This window comes from Papio anubis, chromosome 7, assembly GCF_008728515.1.
Source record: "Papio anubis isolate 15944 chromosome 7, Panubis1.0, whole genome shotgun sequence".
NCBI lineage: Eukaryota > Metazoa > Chordata > Mammalia > Primates > Cercopithecidae > Papio > Papio anubis.
In genome coordinates this window covers 42,159,957-42,181,697 of record NC_044982.1, presented here as the reverse complement: position 1 = coordinate 42,181,697, position 21,741 = coordinate 42,159,957, and the positions used below count along the sequence as shown (strand labels likewise).

General features: G+C 44.6%; 1 protein-coding gene across 1 annotated transcript in view; it reads left to right on the top strand.

Annotated features, from left to right (window-relative positions):
* The window catches only part of MTHFD1 (methylenetetrahydrofolate dehydrogenase, cyclohydrolase and formyltetrahydrofolate synthetase 1), a 63,984-nt gene that overhangs the window by 16,977 nt on the left and 25,266 nt on the right, over positions 1 to 21,741 (top strand). The window contains exons 3-8 of the mRNA XM_031668972.1: positions 8,651 to 8,710; positions 10,061 to 10,114; positions 12,642 to 12,778; positions 12,924 to 13,024; positions 15,480 to 15,616; positions 17,444 to 17,606. Of these exons, the coding sequence (XP_031524832.1) occupies positions 8,651 to 8,710; positions 10,061 to 10,114; positions 12,642 to 12,778; positions 12,924 to 13,024; positions 15,480 to 15,616; positions 17,444 to 17,606 (652 nt within the window). The remainder of the gene's footprint in view (positions 1 to 8,650; positions 8,711 to 10,060; positions 10,115 to 12,641; positions 12,779 to 12,923; positions 13,025 to 15,479; positions 15,617 to 17,443; positions 17,607 to 21,741) is intronic.

Genomic DNA, 21,741 nt, shown 5'->3' with positions numbered 1-21,741 from the left:
GCTGGAGTGCAGTGGTGCAATCTTGGCTTACTGCAGCCTCCACCTCCCAGGTTCATGCAGTTTTATTGCCTTAGCCTCCTGAGTAGCTGGGATTACAGGTGCCTGCCATCATGCCCTGCTAATTTTTTTTTTTTTTTTTTGAGACAGAGTCTTGCTCTATCCCCCAGGTTGGAATGTAGTGGCGTGATCTCAGCTCATTGAAACCTTTGCCTCCTGGGTTCAGGTGATTCTCATGCCTCAACCTCCCGAGTAGCTGGGATTACAGGTGCCATGCCCAGCTAATTTTTGTAATTTTAGTAGAGATAGGGTTTCACCACATTGGCCAGGCTGGTCTTGAACCCCTGACCTCAGGTGATCCACCTGCCTCAGCCTCCCAAAGTGCTGAGATTACAGGTGTGAGCCACTGCGCCCGGCCTTAATTTTTTGTATTTTTTTGTAGAGTTTTTTTTGCCTTTTTGCCCAGGCTGGTCTCGAACACTGGGACTCAAAGCGATCCTCCTGTCTCAGCTTCCCAAAGTGCTGAGATTATAGGCATGAGCCACTGTGCCTGGCCTTAATTTTTTGTTATTTTTTTGTAGAGATGGTTTTTCGCCTTGTTGCTCCGGCTGATCTCGAGCTCCTGGGCTCAAAGTGATCTTCCCACCTTGGTCTCCCAAAGTCCTGGGATTACAGCATGAGCCACTGTGCTTGGCCACGTTAAGAAAATTAATAATATATGTTTCTTTATCAAGGGCCGTCCTAGTGAAACTGGCATCTAGTTTTACTGAGTGTGTGTGGTGGCGAAGGATACCTTGACAACTAGTCCAAAGCCATTGTCTTGATTTGTGCTGGTTCACTAATAGTCTTACACACCATTGCTTTTGCACCATCAGTACAGATGTTAACACAATTAAAAAGGCAAACAGCATTGTAGTGGTATTATAATGAAACTAGCCTGGCCCAAATAAATCTTTCAAAAGGTCTTGGGGTCCCTAAAGAGTGTGTGGGCCATACTTTCAGAACCATTATTTTAGGCAGTTTCATCTCTCAGGCCAGTGACTTCTAAATCTAGATCTCTTCTGAGCTCCAGGCTCTTGATCTGGGACCCCACTGGTTTCCTTCCCTCCTTGGAGTCTCCTTTGCTTGTTGTTGCTCATCACCCTAATACCTAAACCATTTGAATGCCTTGGGACTCACCCTTGAGGTCTCTTCCCTGTCTTATTCTTTCCCTAAGTGACCTCACCCAGTCCCATAGCTTCATGAGCAAATACTTCCAAATTTAGGTCTCTATCCAGAGTTTCTTCCCTGAGCTCCAGATTCACCCAGTAGGGAGTTATTGAATAAATATTTTTATGGACAAATGTATGAAGGAATGTTTACAGTCTTGATTTGGATGACAGGAAACTCAAGGCTTTCATTTGAAACTCCTGTCAGAGTTTCACCCAACTTGGACATAGTCTCCCTTACAATCTATATGTATGTCTCGAATACATCATTTAATCCCTTGCTAAGTTTCTATCCCTTGTTTATCAAGAATGTCAAAGTAGGCATTGTGTGGTGGCTCACGCCTGTAATCTCAGCACTTTGGGAGGCTAAGGCTGGTGGATCACTTGAGGTCAGGAGTTTGAGACCAGCCTAGCCAACATGGTGAAATCCCATCTCTACTCAAAATATAAAAATTAGCCAGGTATGGTGGTGCACACCTGTGATCACAGCTACTCAGGAGGCTGAGGCAGGAGAATCGCTTGAACCCGGGGGATGGAGGTTGGAGTGAGCCGAGATTGCGCCACTGTACTCCAGCCTTAGACTCTGTCTCAAAAAAAAAAAAAAAAAGTCAAAGTGAATACTACTTAAATATCCCTCTCTCCTCTGCTGTTTGTCTAAAAGGGCTTAGCTGAGAAGAAAAGCACAGAAGGCCTGTCACTCTCTGCCTGGCATGTTCTCTGCTGTGGTGGATTTTCCCTTTTTTGCAAATTACTAAGAATCAAAAGTATATGTTGTGGGTGTATACTGGTACATTTGGTGACTGGTTATATCTTGGCTTATTTTTGCAAATTGTTTGTTGTAGAAAGAGTAAATGTCATAGGCAAGAAGTATACCCTTTTAAAAGAAATATTGGGTTCCCCCCCATTTTAAAAATTAACTTCCAACCTTGTTTTTTTACATTTATTGATGACAAATGTTTTTATTACATAAACACTGTTCTACAGCTAGTCTCATGTCCTTGCTGATAAAAAAAAGTGGTAGAATCTTTTAATTTTGTACTTTAGCACCAGAGTCAACAGCTTTCTGTGATACAAGATTTATGTAATACGTTGTAATCACATCTCCCTGCCTCAGACCTCTAGTCTTTTTCACTCTGGTGCTGGCACCACCGTCTTCCCTGAGCCAGAAGCCTGAGGCCGTCTCCTTACTGAGCTCTCTTCCTCACTCCCTGCATCCAGTTAGGGGCTATTGTCCTGTTGATTCTGCCTCTCATCAACTCTTGGAATCTGTTGCCTCCCCTTGATTCCTACTGCTCCCAACCCTGGGAACACTATAGTTACCTGCTTAATGATTTGGGGGTTCTATCTAGATACCTCCTGTCTGTCCTCCTGACGGCAATTTCAGCCCTTGTTAAAATGCAAGTCTGATCACAATCTATCCAGCCACACTCACTCTCCATCCTTTACCAGAATGATAGTACAAGTTGAGTATCCCTTATCTGAAATACTTGGGACGAGAGTGTTTTAGATTTTGGAATCTGTATATACATAGGGATGAGATCCAATTCTAAAGCAAAATTTATTTATGTTTCGTTATATACCTTATACTTGTAGACTGAAGGTAATTTTATATAAGTGTGTGTGTATATATATACACATATATATGTACATATATATATATAGAGAGAGAGAGAGACGGAGTTTTGCTCTTGTCGCCCAGGCTGGAGTGCAATGGCACGATCTCGGCGCACTACAACCTCCACTTCCCGGGTTCAAGTGATTCTCCTGCCTCAGCCTCCCGAGTAGCTGGGATTACAGGTGTGTGCCACCACACCTGGCTAATTTTTGTATTTTTAGTTGAGATGGGGTTTCACCATGTTGGCCAGGCTGGTGTCAAACTCCTGACCTCAAGTGATCTGCCTGCCCCGGCCTCCTAAAGTGCTGGGATTACAGGCATGAGCCTCCGCACCCAGCCTAGAATTTAAATTCCTCTGGGAAAGCACACAGCACTGAGCCTGGCACAGTGTGCCCTCCACGACCTGGCTTTCTCTTTCTGCCCCGACCTCTCAAAGTGCTGGGATTATAGACGTGAGCCACTGCGCCCGGCCAATTTTATATATTTTTAATAATATTGTGCATGAAATGCACTTTTAACTGTGTTTTGACTGTAAGCCATCACATGAGGCCAGGTGTGGAATTTTCTATTTTTGGCATTGTCAGTGCTCAAAGTTTCTGATTTTGGAGCATTTTGGATTTGTGTTTTTGTTTTTTGTTTTTGTTTTTTGAGACAGGGTCTCACTCGATTGTCCAGGCTGGAGTGCAGGGGTGTGATCATAGTTCATTGCAGCCTGGATCTCCCAGGCTCAAGCTATCCTCCTGTCTCAGCCTCCCGAGTAGCTAGGACTACAGGCATCCAGTTAATTTTAGTATTTGCAACAGAGTTTCTCCATATTGCCCAGGCTAGTCTCAAACTGAGCTCACATGATCTGCCTGCCTCGGCCTCCCAAAGTGCTGAGCCACTGCACCTGACCGATTTTGGATTTTTGAGTTAGGGATCTTAAACCTGTACTACTTATATAGAGTGTTTACAATAGTTCAAATGATTTGTTTATATTTCTAATTGTTCTATGTTTTATACTACCCTACGAGGTAGGAGATGGCCCCTTATAGCCATAGTAACTCATGCTCAAAGATCTTGGGTAGCTTGCCCAAAGCCAGTCAGGAAGGGACTGAGTCTGGGAAATGAACCTAGGTCTGTCTCTGAAACCCATTTGTTCTTCCTCTTTGTTTTTCTAATTCCTTAGCAATGCATTCAAGAACATTCATGATCTGGCCCAAATATATATTTAAAAGTTGAGTTTTCATTTTTTTAAAATAAAATGGATGAGTAACTTCCCAAATAACTGAATATTTATAGGAAATTAAGACTTGACTTTTCATTATAAGAGATACTAATGGACTAAGCATGGTGGCTCACGCCTGTAATCCCAGCACTTTAGGAGGCCAAGGTGAGCGGCTTGCTTGAGCCCAGGAATTTGAGACCAGCCTGGGCAACATAGAGAGACTTTGTCTCCAAAAAAATACAAACATTAGCTGGTTGTGGTGGTACTTGCCTGTAGTCCCCACTCCTGGGGAGGCTGGGGTGGGAGGATTGCTCAAGCCCCGGAGGTTGAGGCTGCAATGAGCTGTAATCGTGTCACTGCATTCCAGCCTGGGTGACAGAGCAAGACTTTTTCCCATTTAAAAAAAAAAAAATTTATGCTAAGGTGATAGAAATACAGCCTTAGCCCCATATAGCGTCATTAGTATTTCTCTCTCTCTTTTTTTTTTGAGTTAGAATCTTATTCTGTCATGCAGGCTGGAGTGCAGTGTTGTGATCTCTGCTCACTGCAACCTCTGCCCTCCCCTGTCCCCCAGGGGATCCTCCCACCTTAGCCTCCCAAGTTAGCTGGAACTACAGGCACACCACCATGCCCAGCTGATTTTTGTATTTTTTGTAAAGATGGAGTTTCGATATGTTGCCCAGGCTGGTCTCTAACTCCTGGGCTCAAGCGATCCACTCACCCTGGCCTTCCAAAGTGCTGGGAGTATCGGCATGAGCCACCGCACCTGGCCAAAAAACTGATTTTTAACAGTATTCGGGAACTATTCAGAGTGCTTTATGTACAGTAACTCATTCAGTCTTCACAAAATACATGGACAGAAACAATACAGTTAATAAACTCAACTAGACTGTATCTTCATAAGGTTTCTTTTTTTTTTTTTTTTTTTTTTTTTTTTTTGAGACGGAGTCTCGCTCTGTCGCCCAGGCTGGAGTGCAGTGGCCGGATCTCAGCTCACTGCAAGCTCCGCCTCCCGGGTTCACGCCATTCTCCTGCCTCAGCCTCCTGAGTAGCTGGGACTACAGGCGCCCGCCACCTCGCCCGGCTAATTTTTTGTATTTTTTAGTAGAGACGGGGTTTCACCGTGTTAGCCAGGATGGTCTCGATCTCCTGACCTCGTGATCCGCCCATCTCGGCCTCCCAAAGTGCTGGGATTACAGGCTTGAGCCACCGCGCCCGGCCTAGGTTTCTGAAACAGAAAGAAAAATGAACCAGTAGACCAATACCCAAGATATCTTATGGTGTAGAACACGGATTAGTAAACTGTGGCTCATATCCAAATGCTGCCCAGTTTATAAAGAGTTAAAAAAGCATTAGCAGCAGCTGCTATGACAGGGTATGTGTCCCATAAAGCCTAAAATATATACCGCCTGCCCCTCTACAGAAACAGTTTATAGACTCCTGGTATAAAAAAAGTGTCCCTGACCTGTTCTGGAATAGGATCTTTTGGATGATGTAATACTCAGCCATCTTCAAGGAAGAAATCAGCATTTTTTTTTTTTGAGATAGAGTTTTACTCTTGTCGCCCAGACTGGAGTGCAATGGCATGATCTTGGCTCACTGCAACCTCTCCTTCCTGGGTTCAAGGGATTCTCCTGCCTCAGCTTCCCAAGTTGCTGGGATTACAGGTGCATGCCATCACACCTGGCTAATATTTGTATTTTTTAATAGAGATGGGGTTTCACCATCTTGACCAGGCTAGTCTCGAACTCCTGACCTCAGGTGATCTACCTACCGGCCTTGGCCTCCCAAAGTGCTGGGATTACAGGCGTGAGCCACTGCGCCCAGACAGAATACATGTTCTTTAAACATTCGTTTTGCTTCTAGTCTATCAATGGTTCTATAGCCAGTCTCCCCTATAAAATGCCTATGCTGGCCAAGTGGGGTGGCTCATGCCTACCTAGCACTTTGGCAGGCTGAGGCAGGAAGATTGCTTAAGCCCAGGTGTTTGAGACCAGCCTGGGCAACAGTGAAACCCCATTTCTACAAAAAATACAACAATTGGCTGGGTGTGGTGGCGGAAGATTGCTTGAGCCTAGGAGTTGCAGGCTGCAATGAGCCATGATCATGCTACTGTACTCTAGGATGGGTGGCAGAGTGAGACCATGTCTCAAAAATAATCAATCAATCAATCAATAGGCCGGGTGCGGTGGCTCAAGCCTGTAATCCCAGCACTTTGGGAGGCCGAGACGGGTGGATCACGAGGTCAGGAGATCGAGACCATCCTGGCCTACACGGTGAAACCCTGTCTCTACTAAAAAATACAAAAAACTAGCTGGGTGAGGTGGTGGGCGCCTGTAGTCCCAGCTACTCGGGAGGCCGAGGCAGGAGAATGGCGTGAACCTGGGAGGCGGAGCTTGCAGTGAGCTGAGATCCGGTCACTACAGTCCAGCCTGGGCGACAGAGCGAGACTCCGTCTCAAAAAAAATTTAAAAATAAATAAATAAATAAATAAATAAATAAAACCTATACTAAAAGTGACTCTTTGAATTGGCTTTTTAGATGTCTTTTCCAATAAAACTTTGACATATGCTCATAACTGTAACTATTAAGTTTTTTTTCTGGAACTGGTTGTAGTTTTAGTGTTTTAGACAAACTCCTTCAGAAATATTCAGGCAGAAAAACAGTTACATATAAAGGAACAACAACAGCGAGAGACTTCAGACTTCTCCTGTGTGACATTAGATGCCAAAGACAACATCTCTGAAGGAAAATACTGTCACTCCAAATCCACCAAGGCCAGTCAAGTGCAAGGGACAGCAGAAAAATATTTTCAGTTATACGGACTTAGAAAAATGTCCACCTACCTTTCCTGGAAAAGTGACTTATAGTTACATTTCACTTACCTGAAACATGAATGAAGATAAACTCTAGAACAGAGAATCTGTGGCTTAAAAAGGACTGGCAGCAAGTGGTAAAACAATTTAATCTCAGAGTTAAGACTAAATAACTAGTTGTAGGTATAAATATGAATGAAATTGTAAAAAAAAAAAAAAAAAACTTTTTTATTTAGAACCACCTCCTTTCCTACTTTGATCTAAAAATTCCAGAATGTATCAAATCTGGTAACTGCACCAGTAAGGGTTGGGTGGTGGGGCAAAGAACATACATAGAAAGTGACCAAAGAGGAAACATGAGAGGCACTAAAGGTCTAGGGAAGTCCCTACGGGAAGCATCTAATGTACTTAGATACAAATAATCCATTAAAAAAAAAGTAGAATTCCCCTCAAAGGACTCTTCTGGCTCTTGCGATTCAAATTAGCACAACAAAACTGAGAACTGTCTGTATAAGGGACAACTGAAGCTAAGATTCCGGCCATGTCCTGAGATCTGAGGGGAGCATCCAGTAATAGCATCAATATGACAAGGTCAGAAAATCCTCTGTCACAAAAGCTGGCTTCTTTCTTTGCCATGGTCCTGTTAAAAGGAGCTGTGCTTCAGTTATCTTTGATATGAAGGGACCTACCACCTTTCCCTCTGTGATACCCTCTGTAATTTTGGGAGAAACACAACTTATGGTAGCATATATCAACCTTGAAAAGGAGAAATACCAACCACTGGAGCATGAAAAAATATTAGTAAAATAAAATTTTACAAATAAATGGTTATAATGATAAACTATAAATATGTTCATGGTTAAAGAAACAGAGGGAACATAGTGAGACACAGCATGGTGGTTCAAAGGATTTGGCGTCTGCACTACAAGTTTCTCCCTCTTTTTTTTTTTTTTTTTTTAAAGAGACAAGGTCTCTCTGTTGCCCAGGCTACCCAGGCACAATATCATGACTCACTGTGCACTGGTGCAATCATGGCAAAACTCCTGAGCTCAAGTAATCCTCCCACCTTGGCCACCCGAGTGCTGGGACTACAGTCGTGCACCACCATGCCTGGCTAATTTTTTGTAAAGATGGGGGTCTCGCTATGTTGCCCAGACTGGTCTCAAACTCCTGGACTGAAATGATCCTCCTCCCTTGGCCTCCCAAAGTGCAGAGATTACAGACCTGAGTCGCTGCACCCGGCCTTCTCTCTGTGTTGGGGCGGGCAGATTGCCCTTTGTCTTGCCTGGCTGTTTATTCAGTGTAAACTAGAGTGAGGTCCTTCCACCCTCCTTTCTATTTTCTGTGTGGAGGGGCCAGGGAGCTTTCCATTGCCCCTGGGGGTGGGGGAGAGGGTGTGGACTGTGCCCTCTGGGTGCTCCTGCCTCTCAGGCATTTTTCTTGCCTGATGACAGTTTCTCAGCCCTCCATACTCTGTTTTTTTTGGTATGGCAGCAGAAATCCCACATGTTTCTGGTAGGCCTGCAGCATCCTTGCTTAGTTTCCTGTGCAGATGCAGATATCCTCTTCTTTCTGTTTGAGGTTTTGCAGTGAGAACCACGTGGGCCTTGTTTAGGGGAGGGGCTGTAACACCATCTGTGTTCACATAATCCCTCCTGCCCCCACAGCCTCCCTATACTCCTGTAAGTTCTCTGCAACAAGAGTTGCATGATTAAACATTTCTTTTATTAAAACTAAAATTGTAGAAGCTTTTCTGTGCACTTTGCCTTTCCCTAATCATCTGATTTGCATGCATTTATTATTCTAGATTGGCAACAGAGATGATTCCAATCTTTATATAAAAGTGAAGCTGAAGGCTGCTGAAGAGGTAAGCCCCAACAGCCATGCCATCACCCTCCCCCACCTCCACCTGGGTCCTATCAATTACCCCTTGCCCTTTTTGTTCCTCCCTGTGTAAACTTTTATCACTCACAGGAGACATTAGTTTATCTATTTTGCAAGTCAGAAATGGGTGAGTTAGACCTGTGACCTCTGGTTTGCCCTTGAGTTTTTGTTTTCTCTTTAATGATTTTCTTCCCAAAGAGCAGGATGTCAGTTGAGAAAAGTGACGAGACAAGTCTCAATCATTTTAGGAGATTTATTTGCCAAAATTAAAGACACACCTGGGAGACAGGTCTATGCCTTTCTCTGAAGATGATTTCGAGTTCTCCAAATTTAAAGAGGAAAGGGCAGGTTATTGAGAAGTACACAATTTTCATGTAAGAGGTGGGTAGGGAAAAATAGTCATTCATGACTTTGGCTAAGTGAATCTGCATTTTTTACATAAGATGACATAGACAGTTGGACACCATGGCTTATGCCTGTAATCCCAATACTTTGAGAGGCTGAGGCAGGTGGATCACCTGAGCTCAGGAGTTCGATACCAGCCTGAGAAACATGGAGAAACCCCATCTATACTAAAAATGCAAAAAATTAGCCAGGTGTGGTAGCGCATGCCTATAATCCCAGCTACTTGGGAGACTGAGGCAGGAGAATTGCTTGAACCTGGGAGGCGGAGGTTGCGGTGAGCTGAGATCATGCCATTGCACTGCAGCTTGGGCAACGAGAGTGAAACTCCATCCCCCCCTAAAAAAAGATAATATAGACAAGTGGGGCTGAGGAAAAATGCAGGCAATCTGCATTTTATGTAAGATAACATAGACAAAATGGGGCAGGGGAACAATCAGATATACATTTGTGTCTGGTGGGCTGGGGGTGGCTGCACCTGTAAAGACAAGCTATCGGTTTACATTGCCATGGTGAAATTTTAACAGAAACATCATAAAGATCTTGCAGCTCACTAGGAATTTCCTTGTGGGCAAAATATGGGGGAGGCATGTAGCTTTTCATCTTGTAACATCTTATTTAGGAACCAAAAAGGGGGAGGCAGATTTGCATGACCCAGTTCCCAGCTTGGCTTTTCCCTTTGACTTAATGAATTTGGGGTCCCAAGATTTAATTTCCTTTCTCAAGGAATAGCAAGCGTGACATTGCTGAAGTGCCGTAGTGGCAATTAACCAGCGAATGATGAATGGGTTGAAGTGAGGGACTCATTCTTCAGAACATATAAGGGTGAAATGATGACCAACACCTTGTTTGTTAGTCATGTCTGTAAAAGAAATGGTTCAGTATCTCAAGTTGTCTTGCCATTTACCTGCTTTTAATGTCCGTTTTGCAGATTGGGATCAAAGCCACTCACATTAAGTTACCAAGAACAACCACAGAATCTGAGGTGAGTTTTTATAAGTTGATTGTGAAGAGGGAAGCTGAAGTGGTTTCCTCTCTGGTTTTGGTTTAGGGGGACTTTGGGGACTGACACATTTACCCAAGACCTCCAGGTACTTTTTTTTTTTTTTTTTTTTTTGAGCTAGTTTCGCTCTTGTTGCCCAGGCTGGAGAGCAATGGCGCGATCTCGACTCCCTGCAACCTCCGCCTCCCCAGTTCAAGCGATTCTCCTGCCTCAGCCTCCCAAGTAGCTGGGATTACAGGCGCGCACCACATCGCCTGGCTAATTTTTATATTTTTAATACAGACGGGGTTTCACCTCGTTGGCCAGACTGGTCTCGAACTCCTGACCTTAGGTGGTTCACCCGCCTCGGCCTCCCAAAGTGCTGGGATTACAGGTGTGAGCCACCACCATGCCCAGCACCTCCAGGTGTTCTTTCTTCACAGACTCCCATAAAGGAGATGGTGCAGTCCCAGGGGAGGAATATTTGGTACTCAAAGTGTGACTGTAGTACTGTTTGCTTCCAAATCATCTGTTGTGTTTATTAAAACTGATCCTTGGCCTGTAATTATCTGCATTCTAAAAACCAAATATGTATTCCTTTTATATGAGGTTTAGGAATAGGCAGAACAAATTAGTGGTGATTAAAGTCAGAACTGTGGTTGCCTGTAGGTGGGAGATTAACGCTAAAGGAGTAGGAGGATAAAGCAACTTCTTAAGGTTATAGCAATGTTCCATATATGTGCTGTCCAGTATGGGAGCCACTAGCCCCATGAGGCTATTTGAATTTAATTAAAATGACATAAAATTAAAAATTCACTTCCTTAGTTGTACTAGCCACTTTGCAAGGATTCAGTAGCTGCTATTGTATTGTAAGGTGCAAATTACAGAAAATTTCTGCCATCACAAAAAAGATGATTGGACATTGCTGCTCTACATCTTGATTTGGATGATTGTAACATGGGTATTATTGCTGTAATAAGTTATTAGAGTTCTTAGCTCTTTTTATTGTATTGTATTATATTTTTAGAGACAGGGTCGCACTCTGTTGCCCCAGCTGGAGCACAGTGGTGTGGTCATAGCTCATTGTAGCCTCAACCTCCTAAGCTCAAGTGATCCTCCCACCTCAGCCTCTTGAGCAGCTGGGACTATAGGCATGAGCCACCATGCCCAGCCAATTTTTTTTTTTTTTTTTTAAGACAGGGTTTTACTCTTGTCGCCCAGGCTAGAGTGCAATGGTGCGATCTTGGCTCACTGCAACCTCCACCTCCTGGGTTCAAGCGATTCTTGTGCCTCAGCCTCCTGAGTAGCTGTGACTACAGGCATGTGCCACCACACCCACCTAATTTTTGTATTTTTAGTTGCCCATATTGCCCAGGCTGGTCTCAAACTCCTGACTTCCAGTGATCTGCCCACCCAAGCCTCCCAAAGTGCTGGGATTATAGGCGTGAACTACCACACCTGGCCCTTTTTTTTTTTTTTTGAGACAGAGTCTTGCTCTGTTGCCCAGGCTGGAGAGCAGTGGCATGATCTCAGCTCACTGCAACCTCCGCTTCCTGGGTTCAAGCGATTCTCATGCCTCAGCCTCCTGAGAGGCTGGGACTACAGGCACGTGCCACCATGCCTGGCTTATTTTTTGTATTTTTGTAGAGACAGGGTTTCACCATGTTGGCCAGGCTGGTTTCAAACGCCTGGCTTCAAGTGATCCAGTAACTGCTATTGTATTGTACGGTACAAATTATAGAAAATAATTTTCTATATTTTGGGAGGCCCACCTCGGCCTCCCAAAGTGCTGGGATGACAGGTGTGAGCCACCGCACCGGGCCCTAATTTTTTTTTTTTTTTTTTGAGATGGAGTTTCACTATTGTTGCCCCAGCTGGAGTACAATGGCACAATCTCAGCTCACCACTGGAGTGCAGTGGCACGATCTCAGTTCACTGCAACCTCCGCCTCCCGGGTTCAAGTGATTCTCCTGCCTCAGCCTCCCGAGTAGCTGGGATTACAGGCATGTGCAACCACACCTGGCTAATTTTGTATTTTTAGTAGAGACAGGGTTTCACTACGTTGGCTAAGCTAGTCTTGAACTCCCGAGCTCAGGTGATCCACCCACCTCAGCCTCCTAAAGTGCTGGGATTACAGGCGTGAGCCACTGCACCCAGCCCCTGGCCCTAATTTTTAAAAATTTTTGTAGAGATCACATTTCACTGTGTTGCCCAGGCTGGTCTTGAACACCTGGGTTCAAGTAATCCTCCTGACTTGGCCTCCCAAAGTGCTGGGATTACAGGCATGAGCCACCTCGCCCAGCCATTTAGCTCTTTTATTTGATGGACTTCTTACCAGACACCTAGGGGATGCATTCTATGTTAAGTACAGGTGTTCTGCTCAGGAGTCAAGGGGAAGGTACATTCTGAAAGAACTATAATTAAACTGTTGGGGGGGAAATAGGGCAACCTAATTTTTGCCTTGAAAAGTGTTTCTTCCTACCTTTTGATTTCTATGTGATATACAAATTATATGTGGTATTACTTTTAGGTGATCAAGTACATTACATCTTTGAATGAAGACTCTACTATACACGGGTTCTTAGTGCAGCTACCTTTTGATTCAGAGAATTCCATTAACACTGAAGAAGTGATCAATGCTATTGCACCCGAGAAGGATGTGGATGGGTAAATGTGGCTTGGCTTCCTATGTCTCATTGCATGCTTTCATTTATAATATGTTTCTGTTTGGGGAATACAGCATAAATGTTTCTAAAGAGTAAAGACACCTAATTGCCTTTATTTCCTTCTTATTTCCATCACTTTTTTTTAGATTGACCAACATCAGTGCTGGGAAACTTGCTAGAGGTGACCTCAATGACTGTTTCATTCCTTGTACGCCTAAGGGATGCTTGGAACTCATCAAAGAGACAGGTAAAAACAACAAACCAAACAACAAGAAAGCATCATTTCCTGAAGCCTGGTCTTGACATGTGGTGGCATAGAGGAGGTACATAGTGGGCCATAAATAAATGGACTTGATTGGCAGAAGGGCCTGTCTAGTAAGGATGTTACCTAAATTTTCTCTCCATTTTCTCAGAAACTCTATGAAGTAGGTACTGTTACTGTTCAACTGCTAAGAGAATAGGCTCAGGCCAGGCACGGCGGCTCACGCCTGTAATCCCAGCACTTTGGGAGGCCGAAGCGGGCAGATCACCTGAGGTCAGGAGTTCGAGACCAACCTGGTCAACATGGTGAAACCTTGTCTCTACTAAAAATACAAAAGAATTATCCAGGCAGGGTGGTGTGCACCTGTATTTCCAGCTATTTGGGAGGCAGAGGTGGGAGGATTGCTTGAACCCGGGAGGAGGAGGTTGCAGTGAGCTGAGATCACCCCACTGCACTCCAGCCTGGGCAACAGAGTGAGACTCTGTCTCTAAAACAAACAAACAAAAACCAGCTCAGAGAGAGCAAGTAACTTGTCTGGGAGACAATGGAACCAAGATTTGAATTCAGAGTTATCTGAGTTGAAAGCAATTTATTTTTTGCGAAAAATAACCTATACAGTAATAAAAATTTGGATAGTTTAAAAGAATATGAAGTGAAAAGTCCCACCTCCCCCCACCCCCAAAATGGGCACTGAATCTCCACAGTAGTTCCAGGACTCGACAGATGGCTGGAAATGGGTCTCCTGTACAGTTGGCCATATTGTCCCATTACTAGTTAGCACCTTGCTATTTTAATTTCATTATGAGTACTTTTAGCAGAGGTTATTTTTTACAAGGAAATGGGTCCTGGTAAAAAGAAGTAGGTCAGAAGTTTCAAGTGGAAAGTTTTGGCCAGCATAAATGAAAATTTTCTGTGGTTGGCAAGAAAAGGTCAATCAAGCCATAAGCTTTGACAGTTCATTTCTACAGTTAAATGTATATTCTTTTTTTTTTTTTTTTTTTTTTTTTTTGTTGTGAGACGGAGTCTTGCGCTGTCGCCCAGGCTGGAGTGCAGTGGCCGGATCTCAGCTCACTGCAAGCTCCGCCTCCCGGGTTCACGCCATTCTCCGGCCTCAGCCTCCCGAGTAGCTGGGACTACAGGCGCTGCCACCTCGCCCGGCTATTTTTTGTATTTCTTAGTAGAGACGGGGTTTCACCGTGTTAGCCAGGATGGTCTCGATCTCCTGACCTCGTGATCCGCCCATCTCGGCCTCCCAAAGTGCTGGGATTACAGACTTGAGCCACCGCGCCCGGCCTAAATGTATATTCTTCAGCATATTTAGCAAACATTGTAGTGCCTTGCTTAAAAAAGAAAAAAAATCCCACGAGGACAGCACCTGAAGGCCACTGCCTCTTATTGACAGTGATGCTATCATTTGCCCTGATGCAGCTTTAACTCTTCTGCTGAATCCTTAAAAAGTATAGAAAGTTACCTTTTAAAAGTTCGTGGTCCTTACTTCTAGATGTTCATGATGTTAACATTATTATAAGAGTTTATCTTTTCCTGAAAAAAACGATTTTATACAAGAAGCACAATTTAAACCCTACCTGCCTTGACCAAGGGTCCACTGCCCTCAGCCTTGACTGCCCTGAGGACTCTGATGAAGTCATCAACTTCTCTCTGCTTTCTTCTTTGTGGACAGCTCATTCTCGGGCTCCACTTTGTGGCCACAGACACCTACAGCCTGGTTCCATCCTTAAGCCTAACAGTCATGGGATTGGATCTTATCAGCTGAGGGAAGAAATATGGTCACCTGTCCACTACTGGATACTCACTCAGGCTGTCTTTAGTAGAGTATGAGTCAGCCCTAAAAAGGACGTTGGTATATTGCCAGAAAAATGGATGCTGTGATGCAAAAAGAAAGCTTGCTGCCACAGTTAAATTTCCCCTTTATCACTTCCCTGCAAGTAACCCTATGGCTCAGGCCCTAAGCCAAAAGAGAAATTTGGGTGAGGAACTGTATAAACAAACTTACCAAATTTGGAAAGAATTACTGATACTAATCTAATTTCCTACACATCTCTCCAACCTGTTTGTTTTAACTATTTTTCCCATGTAATTTAATCTGATATCTTCTTCTGTATGGCTGATTAGCTGTATGTCAGGGTTTCTTTTTTCTTTGAGTGTAGGTTTTCTTCCCACTCCCTTATGACTCAATGAATGATCTTGGCTTAAGCTGCTCCCAAAAACCCACGACAAGAAGGACACATGTACAAGTCCCAATTTATAGCTGAAACCCTAGAGTTGAGAATATTATTGCCAAAGAAGGAATGTTTTTGGGAAGGTTTCTGTTTGATGTTAAGAACCTGTTTTTGTGCACTTATTCTGAATTCTCCACGTGGCATGTGAATGAGGGCAGCTTCTATCCTCCAGCTCTGATGCAGGCTGGCTTTTCTTTCAGGGGTGCCGATTGCCGGAAGGCATGCTGTGGTGGTCGGGCGCAGTAAAATTGTCGGGGCCCCGATGCATGACTTGCTTCTGTGGAACAATGCCACAGTGACCACCTGCCACTCCAAGACTGCCAATCTGAATGAGGAGGTAGGGAGTCCAGGGGAGAGGTGAAGGTGTTACGGTGGGGAGGGTGGGTGTTCTTTTCACACACTAAATGCCAGATGCTGCCATGTCCTTTATACTCATGACCTCATTTAACCCCATCATCTCATTTTTACAAGATGAAAAAGCAAATTCAAATTAAAGGCTGAGTGGGGTGGCTCACACCTCTAGTCCCAACACTTTGGGAGGCTGAGGCAGGAGGATTGTTTGAGCTCAAGAGTTTTTGAGACCAGCCTGGGCAACATAGTGAGACACTTTCTCTGCAAAAAAATTAAAAATTAGCCAGATGGGGTGGGCAGATGCCTGTAGTCCCAGCTACTCGGGAGTTTGAGGCAAGAGGATTGCTTGAGCCCAGGAGGTTGAGGCTGCAGTAAGCCATGATCACACCACTGCACTCCAGCCTGGGCTACAGAGCAAGACCCTGTCTCAAAAAAAAAAAAAATTAATTAATTATTTAAAAAAAAAAAACATAAAATTAAAAGCGTGCCCAAGTTTATACAGAGTTTGTTCTGTGTAATTTCTCTTTTCTTTTTTCTTTCTTTCTTTTTTTTTTTGAGACGGAGTTTCACTCCTGTTGCCCAGGCTGGAGTGCAATGGCGCGATCTCAGCTCACCACAACCTCTGCCTCCTGGGTTCAAGTGATTCTCCTGCCTCAGCCTCCTGAGTAGCTGGGATTACAGGCATGTGCCACCGCACCTGGCTAATTTTGTATTTTTAGTAGAGACAGGGTTTCTCCATGTTAGTCAGGCTGGTCTCGAACTCCTGACCTCAGGTGATCTGCCTGCCTCCGCCTCCCAAAGTACTGGGATTACAGGTATGAGCCACCATGCCCGGCCTTTGTCTTTTTTCTTTAGAGACAGAGTCTTGCTCTGTTGCCTAGGCTAGAGTGCAGTGGCAGTCCATCAGAGCCCACTGCAGCTTTGAACTCCTGGGCTTGAGTGATCCTCCTGCATCAACCTTCTGAGTAGCTGGGACTACAGGCATGTACCACCATGCCTGGCTAATTTTTAAGCTTTTTGTAGCGACAAGGGTCTCACTGCATTGCCCAGGCTGGACTCAAACTCCTGGGCTCAAGCGATCCTCCTGGTTCACCTTCCTAAAGTGCTGGGATTATAGGCATGACCCAACATGCCTGACCTCTCACCAAGTACTTTCTACCTTAGTCTGCCTCGTGGTGGACAAAGATTAGCAGTACAGGCACTCAGACTGACCTCTGGCAGCCAGATCCCATGTATGTAAAAGTGGTGGCCTCAGAGTGGAGGTGCTCCAGAGGCAGTTGTGGGCAGTAGTCTGCTAATACCTACGGCAGCTTGTTCTAGATCCCTGCATCAGGTTCCTGAGCCCAAGAATGCACACGTGCACACGTGCCTGTTGACAGTGCAGTCTCTTAAATGTGGGGAGAGAGCAGGAGAGAGGTCTAGTACCTTCTCTTTTAATCCTCCCAAAGTAGTGCTTTGTGGAAGGTGGTAGCCCCATATTCTGTAGGAGAAGAAGCAGTGTCTGGACATTATAACACGCAGGGCCCCAAGCCTGTTTGCCTCTCTGCCTTGCAGGTTCACACTGATTTCCCTATTGGGTAAAATGGCTGGTGAAAGGGAGCTCTTTGGCATGTGTAGAAATGAGCATGGCATGTGAAGGGCTGTCAGAAACAGTGCGTGGCTTACATTTGAGGCCTTAACCCAGTGTCTTATGAAATAGCCTATGACAGTTAAGAATTTAATACAAAGCTCAGGGATATCCTTTTCATTTCTGGGTTTTTTTGGTGTGTATTTCATTATTTCATTTCTGATGTCCAAATCCCCTACCCCCTAGGTAAATAAAGGTGACATCCTGGTGGTTGCAACTGGTCAGCCTGAAATGGTTAAAGGGGAGTGGATCAAACCTGGGGCAATAGTCATCGACTGTGGAATCAATTATGTCCCAGGTGAGTGTTGCTGGAGGAGGAAGGTGGCTTCTGGTGTTGAGGATGGTGTCTAGGTCATCAAATGAAGCCTGAGAGAGAAGCTTGTCTCTAATTTTATGCTTGTAGTACTAAGGTTTAGGGAGACTGACTAGCCCAAGGGTGCACAGTTAGTAGATAGAAGAGGTGCCACTTGCAGGCAGGTCTGGTGCCAGAGCTTGTGATTTTAATCATGTGCTGTACAGCTTCCAAGATGACTTTGTCCAGGGAGAAAGTGAGACGGAGGGCAGGAGGGATATATCACTTTATCTTCATGTAGAGATCACCCTTTATTTTAGCAAAGTTGTTGGATGGGTTTAAAACACAGTATAATCATTGCAAAGTGCTATCAGAGTCCAGAAGAAGGACTCATTCTGCCAAGAGGAAGGCTTTACAAGAAGATATTTGACCTGGGTTTTTTTCTAGGCTGAGAGGATAAATCTAGCCTTTTAATCATGTCCATAACTATACTTGGCATCCTCATCCCCCAGTTACCCCTTACTCCCGTCTTTTGGTTAGTACCACCATTCTTCCTTCCCACAGGTCTGCAGCCTTTTAGTTTCCCTCCCAAGCATTCCCTATATTGGATCCGTCTCTAAATATTAGGAATTGTTTTCTGTCTCCTCTGTTCTCAGTGTCACCACTGAGTGTTACCTTCTCAGCTGACAGGCTGTGATAACTTCCTTGCAGGTATCCCTCCCTCCCGCTGCTTCCCACTCAGATCTATCCCCATGCTCTCGCCTTGCCATGTTCACCTTTGGACATGGACCTCTGAGCCTCTTCCTTCTTACTTGCCAGACTCCTTAGCCTCACACTAATTTCAGTGACCTCTGCAGCCTGTGATCGCACTTGCGTGTGGTGAATACCTGTCTTCAACTTGTAAAGTGGACCACTTTCTCTTCCCTGCACATGCCTCATTTGTCCTTTGTAGTTCCCATCCCTGCATTCTTAGTGGAGTGGGCTATTCTTTCAGACAGAAAACTTCACAGAACAATACGGCAAAACTTGTATGCGTCCTCATAGATTCAAGAAAGGAACTATCTTTAACTGAGCAACTATTGTGTATCAAGCACAATGCCAGGCCTTGGGCTGCACAACTGAATAAGGTTCAACTTGACCTTCACCTTCAGCTTCTTCCTCCCTGTCATGTCCGTTATTCCTTCCAAACCTTGTTTGATTTCCCCTTACCAAGGGATGATCTTTCCTTCTCTCCCTCCCTCCTCTCCCACAGAGCATGTGTATTGTATCTTTTACTGTATGTGTCTCACGTGTGGCATCCTGTGCTCTCCTACCTAGATAGCTCCTCAGGGCAGTGGTCACTGTGGCGCCACATCCAGCCTCCTGCCATCTGACCACTGGCACTCATATCTGTTGAATTGTTGAAGGGAGTTATAGCAAGAATAGCCTTTTTTCTCCCTTCCCATCTCAAGTTTCAGATGTAGACGCTGAGCTGCCAGGAACATTAGTCACTGTCAAGCCTTCACCGTTTTTAACCTCCCTCCCACTCTCCCCACCGTGCTTTTAAGACAGTAGCTCATAATTGATCACTCATTTTCTTGTAGTGTAATTATCTAACAGGCGATAAAGAAATTGCTCTCCTACAACTCCGCACTTTGAATACTTGCGATATGACATTCAAGCTCAGTCTGTTTAAAACCTTGCATCTTCTGTAACATATTTCTGCTTTTGGCATTTTTTTTTTTTTTTGGATTACATGTGAGAGATGGAGAAGAAAAACCTGGGTGGGGATCTGGAGTCTTGCAGATAGGTAGGAAATGTTGACTTAAACATGAAACTTGCCATCTTGTTCACATTAATTTCTTACATAGACAATAAAATATGAATAAAATCAAAGCAGTATCTTCCCTCCTGGTCACCAGTGTTTTTACTGGTAATTTGCATATAGGCAAATGAATGTTGATAAAGCTGAATGTTATAGTGTCCCCCAAAGGATGGCAGAATCACTCAGTTATAGACCAGCAAATGGGCTGCGGGACCTAAAGACTGATATTTGCATATGTTCATTTTAGAAGCAACATATTCTACCACCGAGCTACTTCTTGGTTCATATTTTAATTACTTAAATAGTTTGCATGGTCCGCTCAGGGATAACATTGTAAGTCACTTGCCAAATTAAGAGTGAATCAAGGTGTGTATACCTTTTCCAAAGAAGGAATATTTTTAAAGATTCAAGTGCAGGGCAGAAAGTATTAGCCAGAGAAACACATAAAAGTGTTCTTCCTGCTTGGCTTACTAAAGATAAATTGAGAAGGGCCAAATCAATAGTGTTTTATTTGGAAGGGTTAAAAAGAGGGAACAGATTCCCCACCCTACTCCAATCCAGTCTCAACCTATCCAGTGTAGCTGCTTCTGGACTGGCCTCTATTATTAGGGTCCCCAAATTAAATGTAAAAGAGTCAGGGCTCAGCTGGATCTTTTTTTTTGAGACAGAGTCTCGCTCTGTCGCCCAGGCTGGAGTGCAGTGGCCGGATCTCAGCTCACTGCAAGCTCCGCCTCCCGGGTTTACGCCATTCTTCAGCCTCAGCCTCCCCAGTAGCTGGGACTACAGGCGCCCGCCACCTCGTCCGGCTAGTTTTTTGTATTTTTTTAAGTAGAGACGGGGTTTCACCGTGTTAGCGAGGATGGTGTCGATCTCCTGACCTCTTGATCCGCCCATCTCGGCCTCCCAAAGTGCTGGGATTACAGGCTTGAGCCACCGCGCCTGGCCTCAGCTGGATCTTTAGTTGAATTTTGTACATGTAATTTGGCAAGGAAAGAGAAATTCTGGGGCTGGGGGTAGATAACCAAAATGTCTGCTCATTACTGAGGTCATATACTTAGGTTGAGCAGTGGTCGCTTTTTCCACTGACCACATCATCCTATCCACGAAGCACTGCGTATTTAGCAGTGCCTCGTCAACCCTGACAGTATTTGGTTTAGGAGCAAAACTGAACTCATCCAGTGCTGCGTTTACTCGTGTAGTCAAGATATGTATCTCTTATCTGTGGGAAAACGAAAATGACTAACATTAACACATAGAAATAGATGCAGCAGGTATTTCAAGCTAACTACATGTGAAAGACTATTGAAACTTGTACAGAGGGCAAACCTCTACCTATATTTCCTTGGCATTTTGAAATGACTCTAGGGGCTGTGAGAGAAAATGTTCTGCCATAGTTTGCTGCTTTATAATCTTTTAGAAACCTGAAACCATCCCAGTCAGTTGTGTTTACCAGCTCCTTTTACTCCATATAAAAAATATCTTACGTATCTGTGGTGGAAAGAGAAACTCTCGCGCTTGGAGGTTGCTTTTTCAATTTCAGTAATGTACACATTTTCTCATTTTGCCCTCAGCAAACTTGTGATAGGTAGTGTTAAGCCTTCTTTGCATTTTGGACTTCAGATTAATATGGAGCCCACAGGAGCTGCAGAACTAACTTTTTTTTTTTTTTTTGAGCTGGAGTTTCACTCTTGTTGCCCAGGCTGGAGTGCAATGCTCACTGCAACCTCTGCCTCCTGGGTTCCTGCCTCCTGAGTCAGGTTCCTGACTCCTGAGTCTCCTGCCTCAGCCTCTGAGTAGCTGGGATTACAGGTGCCTGCCACCACCCCCAGCTGATTTTTATTTATTTATTTATTTTTTTTTTGAGACAGAGTCTTGCTGTGTCGCCCAGGCTGGAGTGCAGTGGCCGGATCTCAGCTCACTGCAAGCTCCGCCTCCCGGGTTTTTACGCCATTCTCCTGCCTCAGCCTCCCGAGTAGCCGGGACTACAGGCGCCCGCCACCTCGCCCGGCTAGTTTTTCGTATTTTTTAGTAGAGACGGGGTTTCACCGTGTTAGCCAGGATGGTCTCGAACTCCTGACCTCATGATCCGCCCGTCTCGGCCTCCCAAAGTGCTGGGATTACAGGCTTGAGCCACCGCGCCCGGCCACCCCCAGCTGATTTTTAAAAATATTTTTAGTAGAGACAGGTTTCACCAGGCTGGTCTCAAGCTCCTGACCTCGGGTGATCCACCCACCTTGGCCTCCCAAAGTGCTGGCATTACAGGTGTGAGCCACCACGCCTGGACCTAACTTTTAATAAAAGAGCTGATGCTACAGCTAATCTCTTTTTATTTATTTATTTATTTTTTTTTTTTTTTTTTTTGAGACGGAGTCTCGCGCTGTGTCACCC